The 11,822-nt window shown below is 44.0% G+C and overlaps 1 protein-coding gene across 6 annotated transcripts in view; it reads right to left on the reverse strand.

Moving 5' to 3' along the window:
• The window catches only part of irs1 (insulin receptor substrate 1), a 101,905-nt gene extending 90,774 nt beyond the window's left edge, over positions 1-11,131 (reverse strand). For all 6 annotated transcript variants that reach the window (XR_009645347.1, XR_009645348.1, XR_009645350.1 and 3 more), the window contains exon 1: positions 7,826-11,131. Coding sequence is in view for 2 of the 6 variants with exons in the window: in XM_060834470.1 (XP_060690453.1) it covers positions 7,826-11,099 (3,274 nt within the window). In the remaining 4 variants the exon portion in view is untranslated. The remainder of the gene's footprint in view (positions 1-7,825) is intronic.
• Positions 11,132-11,822: the final 691 nt, after the last annotated feature.

The following is an 11,822-nucleotide window of genomic DNA, read 5'->3' on the forward strand; positions in this document are numbered from 1 at the left end:
TTCTATCAAGTCTATCAATTCTTTTCAAAGTTGGAAAAGCCTCAAATTACAAATCTAGAATTTGAAGTGCAGTGCACTGACCTCACTCTCCTGAAAGAGTATGCAATGCCAAGCATTAAGTGAAAATTGCCTCACTACAAAACTACATGAACCACTTTAATCTATAACAAAGCTCAAAATGTAAAAGATGGTTACATTAATTCTCAAGATGTATAGAATTCATCCATGACATTCACAAAAAACACTCAAACAGAAAATTAATTCAAACTAGCTATGTGTTGACCTGTGCAGTCCATGGATCAGGTACCATAACATTGAATCAATAGTGACTGACTTTGGATCAAAAACAGATGTAAAATACCAACTTAAACCAAACATTTCCAGAGCTCTCAAGAATTACAGCACTGAAAATTCTCTCGATGCTTTACATAATCAAAAAAAGGATTACAAAGTTATTCTTCACAATATTAATTTGGACATTGATACATATATGGATGTGTCAGAGACGTAGACCTGTGTTCAGGTCAGTGTTTATGTCCTAAGCTTTTCTCATTTCACAAAAAAAAAGAATAAACATTAAGTCACTTGATCCCAGGAATGCGTGCCCTGATCACATTGTGCAGCCCAGTTTCTACTACAGAATCCATCATCAACATTTAAAAACTACTCCTTAGTCAATACTCCTCTCAAATACATTTTTTGATCTCAATTTGGTGGTCAGAGGATATGGAATAAGGTGGCCATTCACCTCCAGGTTGGGCAAAGAATTATTATCTGATCAGATCAGGATGGGCAGGCAGCCACTGTTAATGAAGGGTACCCCACAGGGGCCCTACCTCATAAACACATGTGCAAAACCTGCTTTAGAAGACACAATAACATTCCTCCCAGCCAGTTTCAGACCCTCCGGCTAAAAGCAGCAAACAATCATTCAGTTTCTTCTCCCCAGACACATTCCTGATCCAGTTCAAAGGCTCCATGAGTCACTTCCCCCATCACATACAATGAAGCACCTGCTTCAAGAAAAAGACCTTCCTGCAGATACATGCTTGCTGTCAAGATTTTGATGTTGGAAAAATGTTTGAAACCAACTGCAAAAAGTCCCAGCATTATCAACAAACTTCTCTCCTGCACCGTTCTCAACTGTAAACTTCTTTCTGACAATCTACTCCAAGAATTCCATGGAGAAACTACTCGAAACAGACTTTGGGACAAAAAAAAAAGCTATTAATGAAAACAGCTGCTTTGTTTGAATGAGGCCAGAATAAGGTCTTGTAAAATGAAAAAAAATGGCTGGAACTCGACAAATACTATGTACAGTGAAAATATCACCCAAGATTTTTCAGTTTAAAAGGTTATTAATTTTCTTATCTCTGTTCAGCAGTTATACAGGTTCCCCATCATGGCACCCCCTGAAAAACCACATTGCTCTTTAACTTTGGGGTTGTTACATGTAAAACTGGCGGTATAGACAAGATAAGGAAGCATAAATTCAAGGAAATGGCAAACAGAAAATACAGTGAATTAAGGCAAGTGCTAACCTAAAGACAAATAACAATAGAATAGCTACCTGATGAAAGCACAGCACTCCGAAATCTAGTATTTCAAATAAACCAGTTAGACTATAACATGGTGTTGTGTGATTTTTAACTTTGTCCACCCCTGTGCAACACCAGCACCTCCACATCAAGTCTAGAATTCTAATTGCTAGGCAAATGCTATGGTCAGTCCAACCCCCTTCCACCTCACATTGAAAATTTTCATTCCACTGTCAAAGTGAGTTTTCAGAAGTGCTCAGGACTAATTTCTTCAGTTCTCAACATAAAATACAAGTTTTTCAGAAGGTTATTCAGTTAAAAATCAAGATGCTCTAGTTACACTATACAGGTTGTCAAAATATACTAGTCATGAACTGATCTGTTGCAAGTTTGAATATTTTCAGAAATTTAGTTGGCAGTAGAACATTGGAATTTGCAAAATTTCCAATTCTGACTGTACTACAATCACAAACTCACAGCCTTATCAACTTCTACTGGAATAACTTCCTTGCTGTAAGTCTTGACTGAATACTCCTTTCCTTCCCAGCCCGGTCTCCATTTTTGGATAAATACATTTTTCTTCCTGTAACACCTAACTGTATGCCTTTTCATTCAAATCCAAATGATGTGGAGGCCTTTTTTCCACTTTTAGAACTTTTACAAGCATATATCTTTTCATAAAATATTTATTGGTTTTGGGGACAATTTAAGTAAGGGCCTAAATGAAAACAGAAGTAAATGTCTGAAGTTTTTTCTGAAACAGCATCTGGAAGCAGATTCATCTCCCTCCCCGACAAAAATGTCTAATTAATCCCTGACCCTCGCAATGTTCATTTATTGTGGAACAAAGAAAAAATAGGCTGATGTAACACAGCTGGAAACATTTTTCTACAAAAGGAAATGCCAGTTAAAGACTGGCTTCACTGTTTTGAGAGCAGAATATAGAAAAAAATTCTCTGACAGCTACATTTCACACCCTTTACATTCTTCTTCAAGCATCTTCAAATGGACTTCGAATTTCCCTCTTCCCATTTAGTTCACTATTTCCCACAGTCTTGATGGTTTTGTTATTTAGATGATGACCTTGACTACTGCTGGAATCTCAATTTAAATTATTTAGGTCAAGCTCAACACAATTTACGAACAAAACGGCAGTCCCCTGTGTTACAGTGAATGCTTTCTCAATACAGGACGACATAAAAAAAAACAGTACAAATTAGCAAATCAATTTCAACAGCAAACATGCACAGTGTACAGTTACTAACACATCACAAAAGATGCAATTATGTTACTCCTGAAAAGTTTAAAATTTATTTAACGATGGTTCATTGTTTAGCAGTGCTGACTCACAGCACCACGGACCCAGGTTTGATTCCACCAGTATGGAGTATGGAGTTTGCACATTCTCCCCACATCTGCATGGTTTTTCTCCAGGTGCTCTGATTTCCTCCCACACTCCAAAGATGTGCAGGTTAGAGGGATGAATTGGCCATGCTAAAATTGCCCATGGTGTCCAGATATATGTAGGCTAGATGGATTAGTCATGGGAAATGCTGGGTTACAGGAATAGGGTAGAGGAAGTGTGTCTGGTTGGGCTGCTCTTCAGAGGGTTGATATGGACTTGATGGGACAAATGGCATGCTCCACACTGTAGGAATTCAACAAATTGGAAAGCTGTGTGTTTACACTTGTACAGAGATTTAAGCAACTAAAGTATATCGTCAAGTATAATCTTATTTGCCAAAGAAAAATTTAGTACATATTTAGAAGTTGTGAACTTTGTGTTTTGGGGGAGTTGCTGGTGGAACAGAGGAGGAAGGAAGACAGAAATTTAAAAAAGACCACTATTGTGAAGACACTATACTATTACACAAAGAGTACTCCTGTTACATGCAGTAACCACTCCTTAAATTCAACTCCCTCCTTCAAATTAAAGTCACGTCCTCAAAGAATTTGGATAATTTTAGGAATGCAGATTTGCCTATCAAATAACATACTTTGGTTTGTTAAGATAAAATATCCAAGGAACAATAATAATGAAAGGGAGGATAAAAGTCGAACAAAGACATTTTCCTCATCTAAAAATATTTAATGAACAAAACAAAATTATATCCTAGTGCTCCATGAAGATAGAAGATGAAGATTTGACAAGACAGATGTTAGCAGACTTATAATAACAAACAAGCATACACATGTGCACAAACACACGTTATGTATAGAAACATGAGATTTCTTTATTAACAAAATGGAGGAGCATGCTCCTTTTGCAATTAAGGACGACAACTTCCTCCAGCATGAAGCAAAGACCACATGTTAAAGGGAAGTACAACCCAGCAATGCAACGGGTAGGGCACAGGCAATATCAGTGAAAGAAGCTCTTTGGAATGTTATAGCGCATACCAGTACGTAAAATACACTGACTTCAATAAATAAAAGTTCTGTGAACAAAACAGATGTTCTTTAAACAACTAGTTTTCAGGTTGATATTAATAGGTAAGAATAAATAAAAGTTTTTTAAATTTTCTAACAATAAATTGCTATCACTGTCAACCTCATTGTGGTTTTAAAGAAGCTATCAATGAGCTACACACTTATGGGATGGTGTAATCTCATCAGAACTGAAGCTTTACTCAACATTATAACTAATTCTGAGAAGGCTGCTAATTCCTGGAATATTTGAAAATACCCAAAACCCTCATACTGGTACCTTGCTCGATTCTGTCAAAAATAATCAGTTGTAAAGAGGTGGTATTCTTTACAGAAATTACTTAATTTAACCAATTCACATGGTCTTTAACCTAGAACACATTAAAAACAAAAAATTATACGGTAGTCACACATCTGACCTTAAAAGAAACTCAAAGAGCAATATGTGGGGTCCTCTGTTCCAGTTACTCGATTCTTCATTATGTGAATCTAGTTACATTACACCTATCTAGTTTGAATATTTGAAAAATTCTTCTACACACAGTATTTCACTACTAAAACTGCTACATATTAATTAAAGCTTATATATATTTAAATTTGTCTTCCTTTATGCCTCTCACCCCAAAGATCATTTAAGATTTTGATTATACTCAATGTCTTCCGAATGTCGAAACTTATGAATAAAGTAGTGGATAAAACAATAAATTCTGTGTCCTATAATCCTGTCCCACGAGCTACCTGATGGAGGTGCAGCACTCCGAAAGCTTGTACTTCCAAATAAACCTGTTGGACTATAACCTGGTGTTGTGTAATTTTATGGGGCTTTTGCCCGAAACGTTGATTTTCCTGCTCCTCGGAAGCTGCCTGATCTACTGTGCTTTTCCAGCACTACTCTAATCTAGACTCTGATCTCCAGCATCTGCAGTCCTCACTTTTGCCTAATTTTTAAACTTTGTCTACCCCACATCATTCTGTGATGCAAAACAATCACAGTTTCAATATTTAATGGTGCTGGTCTCTTCGGTTACATTGGGCTCTTACCATTTAGTACACAGACTACATATTAAATGCGTTATATTCCTTCCCTTATAAACCCTAAAAAAAATTTGAGTTTCTACCTGCTCTAGGGATAAGGTATTATGGAATACCTCAATCATGTCTCAGACCTATTCTTCTTTCAGCAAACCGATGATGCACCCAAACTGCACTGTCTGAGCAGAATGGTTGAAGAAAATCCATAATTTCTGTCCTTAACAGACAAAATGCTGAGCAACTGACTGGATAACATGAACTATTCATATACAGCAAACCTTTACAATTTGATATACTCTTGGAGGGATTATCCCCAATCTGAAAAATATTTGTAAGAGACTATTTCCTGCTTATTACTCATGAAATAGGATACCAATGGATTGAATATTTACTGATTTGCTCCTCCCTGCAATTTTGCCTTATCAAGAGTTCCATACACACAAAACTGACTCCCTAGTACAAAGCTTCCATTCAATTCTGCCTGTACATAACAAACATGCACTAAGCAGTTCACTCTTTCTCCCCAGCATCTCTTCACACTGGCTGCATGACCATGTGCTGAAAATTTCCTCCAGAACTTCTTTTTCACAAATGTCAATCTTCCTCAGTAAACAGTCTGTAATTCACATATATTTATACCAGAGTTGCATTTTGATTCCAAAACCAGCTTTTGAAATTTTCCAAAAGATATGGTTTACTCTGCAAAAACTTCAACTTCAACTGTGTCCCGATTCAGGCTTTCAATGATACATTCTTGAAAGCTCTCATCCTTCACATCATTGCATCAGAGAAATGCATGGTTCAGGAAACTTTTCTTAATTCACATTTACTGAGCAAACAAACGATTTATTTTGCTACAGTACTGTTGCTTCAGTTGTCAAAAAGGTTAAGTGACGTGTGTTTGTGGTGAAATAACAGTCTGCCAAACCATGAAGGCAGCTCAGTGGCTCCACAGATTTCTTCGAAATATTCAATAAATGTTACAGACATTTCACTATTTTTATAAGCATGATAGAAGGAAATCTACAAGGCTCCACTGTGTTCTTGCCAAGTCACAGGGAGTGACGATTGGAACTACCAGATCTTAGCTCCTCACAAGCTCTGTAGTGCTGATCATTGTAGCTGAAATGATAAGTAAGCTGAGCACATTGGCCCTTCACATAATTCTCTGCCCCTTCATGTGAGGGGCTCAAAAACAGCACCTTTCATTTGAACTGACCAATTCAAAATCAACTGTTGCTGAGTATAAAGAATTCCACAAACAGACTGAATTTGAAAATGCAGATTTACAATAGCAAAACAATTCCTGCAACCAAAACATCCAATTCAGGAAGCTCAAATTTCTCTTGCTTAATTCAGAAGGCACAAATTGCACTATTAAAAAAAGTTCAAATCTTAACTCTTGCAAGCGATGTATTCTACAGCATTGACATTTATAGAATCACCGTATTGTTCATTCATATGAACAGAGCCCAACATAATACAAAAATTAAACAAACAATCTTCATGAGCAACTTTCTTTCTATAGACCATGTATTTATATAATGCAAATATGATCCAATAGTTAGTTTCATGCCTGTGAAACAAGGATGACGAACATCCATCAAGAAAGTAATCTTTCATCTGTGCTGTCTGCAGCCCATTTTGGGCATTTCACGGAAGGGCAAAAAAATCACAAATATGGCAACATCCTCAAAGGCAAAGCTTCCAAGTATGTTAGCACTTGTTAAGCAGATGCAACTTTGATGACTCAGGCATGTCTGCAGTATGGAAAACTGTTTCATACCAAAGGATTTTCTGTATTGCAGAGTAGTCACAACCCGAAACTCTGCTTCAAGTATGACATGAAAGCACTAAACATCAAATCTTGCACCAGAGAGACAAATATTGATAACAGAGGAAAACAGTGACATCAGTTGTGGACTGACACACCACAATGACAATCAATGGCTAAAACAGCTTGCCATCAACACTGAAAAAAATCCAAGATACCCAATAGCCATTTCACTTGGAGGACGTGTGAAGAAACTGCCTCTCACTGATTGGACTATTCAGACATAAGCAAAAGTGCACCACATGAAGCTAACCAATTCCCAAAGCATTTAATTTGTTGCATATCCATTCATCTTACACAGATGGAAGGATGCCGATGGCAACGATGGAACGTAACCCACAAATGAACGAGCCCATTTCGAGGAACAGCTGATATGTCGATTTTCAGAGGGATTGGACCAGGGATAGTGTTAAAGGGTAAACTTACTGAATTTGTACATAAAGTTTCAAGTTTAGATGTGGCACGGTGGCACAGTGGTTAGCACTGCTGCCTCACAGCGCCTGAGACCCGGGTTCAATTCCCACCTCAGGCGACTGACTGTGTGGAGTTTGCACGTTCTCCCCGTGTCAGCGTGGGTTTCCTCCGGGTGCTCCGGTTTCCTCCCACAGTCCAAAGATGTGCGGGTCAGGTGAATTGGCCATGCTAAATTGCCCGTAGTGTTAGGTAAGGGGTAAATGTAAGGGTATGGGTGGGTTTCGCTTCGGCGGGTCGGTGTGGACTTGTTGGGCCGAAGGGCCTGTTTCCACACTGTAAGTCTAATCTAATCTAACTATATGAAAATTCACTTCACATATCCTTCAATGAAGATCCTGAATTCAAATTGAAAGACTTATCTAAAATAAAGAAGCTAAAACTCTATTGTAAACCTTTGCTTTCAGCCCTTAGGTTAAGAGTACAGAAATGCATTTCAAAACATGATATTTTGAACACCAGGCAAAGCATTTAAAAAATTGCTCACAAAGCAAAATATCAGCATTTCGTTCTGTGCCCTTACCTTCCCTTTCTGTTGGCTTCACAATTTCATCAGGTTTCTGGAAAGTGATGCTTGCATAAGAATTCAGATCATCACCACCACCAGAGGTATTTCCATGAGGTTGATGAGGGGTTACATGCTGAGAGGAGGTCCAACCTTTGTTTTTAAAATCGTTTACCAAGTCCAAATCAATGTAATTCATAACATTTTCACAATCATTCTGCACTGTGGCATCATTTGGTTGCTCTTTGGCACCTGCAACAAGGGAATCACCTGGTTTGTTAAGCCACACATTTTCGAAGGACACTGAACTATGGCGTTTAACGTGATCAACATAAGATAAGGTCATGCCAGTCACATTGGCTGTGGAAGTAAAAGTCTCCGAACTGTGTCTTCTTCTTCCTTGGGGATCAACACGGATAACTTTGGCACCTTGGTTTCGATTAGGGACAAGATTAAGCACAGTGAAGGCACTCCTTCCGGAAATCTGATCCATCGTAGGACCAGCCACGACATCAGAAACAGTGGTCAATGAGCTCTCTTCTGCCCGAGGTAGAACGGAAATGGAAGATGTTATACCTCCACCAACTGTCATCTCTTTATAGTTACTTACTGCTGATTCCAGCAAGTCTGTACAGGTGTTAACTAGCTGCATACTAACATAATCACAGCTTGCCTGCCCTCTATCTTTTCTGCAAGTGCTGGATGTGCAGGCAGTTGCAGAGTTGGTGATATCCACGGTGGGTTTTGATACATAACCAAACTTGGATGAGTCCATTCTTGAATTCATATTCATGTATTCAGACACAGGTGGCCTTTGTCGAACAGAATGCATGCCTCCAACTGAAGAGTGCTCAACAAGTGACAATGAACTAGAAGAAAAGGTTTTGTCACTAAATTCAATATTTACATACTCGCCTGGGCTTTTTGGCTCTGGAGGAAGGGGATGCTCACGTGTTCTGGGCAATGTACTTGCCTTAGTGTTATCAAGTGACAGTCTAGTGGGTCGTACAAGTTTACCTTTCATCGGTACATACAATTCCTTTTTAGCAGAGCTAACTGAGTGATGTCCACCATCTTGACCTCCTAAACTGTCGCTGCTCGTAGATGAGGAAGAATCCTCACAATACAAAAGACGGCCTGAATTTACAGCAATCCGTAAAGGGGACTCATCATTCTTTCTATGTACATGTTTAAAGGAACGAGGCAGTGAGAAGTAAGAACAGACAGGTTTATGAGGTTCTTCAACTGGATTGAAGAAGCAGTCTGGTGGAGTGCTTGTTGTTGAGCAACTTGCAGGAGACATATTTATGTAATCACTGCATGATAATTTCCCATCGTTACTCTCAACAGAAAGCTTAGAGTTGCCCCCATTAGTCCATATTTTCCCATAGTTCACATTTTCTGGCGAGCAACTGCCACTCGGTGACATCATCATGTAACCATCTTTACGAGAATGTTGGCGTGGATTGATGATTTGCTGTGGGGCAGAAACACTTTTTGGGCTCATTGGCATGTAGTCATTTTTATTGGGTACAGGTGCTACTCCAGGTGACATTGGCATATAACCATCATCCATTTGGCTGTAACGTCTACCTTCTCCTAACTGGAGATCCAAACATTCCTCGGGGTACGAGTGAGTAGGCACAAAAGCAGAATTTTTACTGGATGACAAACGACCACCGGGGTAAGACGGTGTCATCTCTGTGTACTCGGCAAAGGAAGTGGCGGAAGTTTGAGAAGAGGTCTTTTGGTGCATCACTGTAGGTGGTGAAGTACCTGATGAATGAGCCCGCTTCCTAAACCCTTTATCGGAGTCTGCATCCTCAGCTTTTGTGGGAGTCCACCTTTGACCACCCCTGTTTTGGCAACTTGGACCAAGGCTCGAATGTTTCCCCATGTAAATGTAGTTGTTTAATTCCTGCTCCTCCCTTGCAGGAGGAGTGTGCCCCAAGGAATCGGGGGTGACACTCCTGAAGGAATTCCTGAAATCACATGGGCTGGATCCATACTCATCGGAGGAGATGAAGCCCCCATCGCTGGGCGAGCCAGAGATGGAGGCACTGGATCGCCTCGGGAAGAGGCTGTCCGAGGTGGACCCGTGGCCACTGGTGCTGCTGGAGGACAGGCTGACGGGGCTGGTGGCTGAAGGGGAGCAGTGGGCGGACGGCATGGGGATGGACCTGCTGTGGTTGAGAGGGGGGTGCAGCCTGCAGCCACCCCGGTGTCGGTGAGAGTGCGTCCGCCCGGTGCTCGGGCTGACCGGGCTGCCGTCCACTGACGCCGGCCTGGACATGGTGCCCTCGCCGTCGCTGGAGGCCCGCACCCGGAACGAGCTGTGCTTGCCGGCCGGCGAGGTGGCGGAGGCGGTGACGCTCTCGGTCCGGGAGCGGCGGCTCAGGCCCACCTGGCTGGGCGGTGGGTTATTGAGGTGCCGCCGGAGGGGCACCGAGATGGGGTTGGAGCTGGACGCCGACTGGCTCTTGCTGCGCGGCCGGAACTCCTCGCTCATGGCCTTCATGGCCTCCAGGATGGTCTCGTGCATGTTCTGGGCCACCACCGAGTCGTCGACCTGCATCCAGAACTCTCCGGGACCGGTCACCGCCGACCTGCCCACCTCAATGAAGAAGAAATTCTCGGAGTGCCCGCACCGCCTGATGTTCATCAGCTGCAGCACCACGGCGGCTGCCTCCGAGTTGAGTTTGACCAGGCTGATGGTCTTGTTGGTCAGGCACAGCCGGTATATACCCACCAGGTTCTTACTGTGACCCAGACCCTTGGGCTTCAGCACCACCTGCCAGACCTCCTTAAAGGCGGGCCCTGGGCTCGCTTCCCCGGTCCCCTCCTCAGGAGAGAGCGGGGGCCCGGCGGTGTCCCTGTCAGCCCGCTCCTCAGGCACCTTGGCCCGGTTATGGAGCTCCAGCAGGGCCCGGTACCAGCTCTCCTGGTCACCCTCGCAGTCGGCGGCCACCGCGAAGTACTCGTCCCGGGTGTACAGGGCGACCAGGTACTTGTTCTTGGAGTCCGCCCTCTTGTTGATGTTGAAGCAGCTCTCCAGCTGCACCGAGCGCTTCGGCGCGCCCGCCTTCTGCCTCCATTTCTTCTCGTTCTCGTAGTACTCGAGGCGGGCCGGGCCCAGCTCGCTGGCCGCCCTCAGCACGAAGAAGCGCCGGTGCATGCTCTTGGGTTTCCTCAGGTAACCCGCCTTCCTCACATCGGACAGCGGCTCGGCGGGCGGGCAGGCCCCCTCGGGCACCGGGGGCACCGGGGGCACCGGGGGCGGCGGCGTCGCCATCGCGTCAGGGCCGCCCGGTCTCCCCCCCCTCACACCCCCCCCACCCCCCCCTCACACACACCCCCCACCCCCCCTCACACACACACACCCGGTCACCCCAGACCCCCCCCCTCCCTTCACCCTCACACTCTCCGCCCGGTCACCCCCCCTCACTCACCCCGGGTCTCCCCCCGCCCTCCTCACCCCCCCCCGGGGTCGCCCCTCACCCTCACACACACCCCCTCACTCCCTCCCCCCCCCTCACCCTCACACACACCCCCTCACCCCCTCCCCCCCCCTCAGTCACCCCCGGACCCCGGGTCACCCCCCCCCCGCCCGGGACTAAAACATAAATAGCTGATTATTTATTTAAAGGCAGTAGCTGGCTCCCCCCCCCCTAATATTAACCACCAAACCCCCTCCCCCCCGGGTCTGGTCTGGGGGGTGAGGGTGAGGGTGAGGGTGGGGGGGGGTGAGGGTGAGGGTGGGGGTGAGTGAGGGTGAGGGTGGGGGGGGGACTTTACCCGAGTTCCTCCCCCCGCTGTGATGAATTATTTCTCGGTGTGAAAACCCGCACGTTCCCCCCCCCCCCCCGCGCGCGCGCCGCCGGGAACCGGGAGACGGGGAGCGCGCGGCCCGAGCGGCGTTTCAGGGTAAAACTTACACACTCCCCCCACCCTCACCCTCACCCTCACCCTCACCCTCACCGTCCCCCCACACACACACTCCCCCCACCCTCACCCT

Source organism: Hemiscyllium ocellatum, chromosome 13 (genome assembly GCF_020745735.1).
Source record: "Hemiscyllium ocellatum isolate sHemOce1 chromosome 13, sHemOce1.pat.X.cur, whole genome shotgun sequence".
Classification (NCBI taxonomy): domain Eukaryota; kingdom Metazoa; phylum Chordata; class Chondrichthyes; order Orectolobiformes; family Hemiscylliidae; genus Hemiscyllium; species Hemiscyllium ocellatum.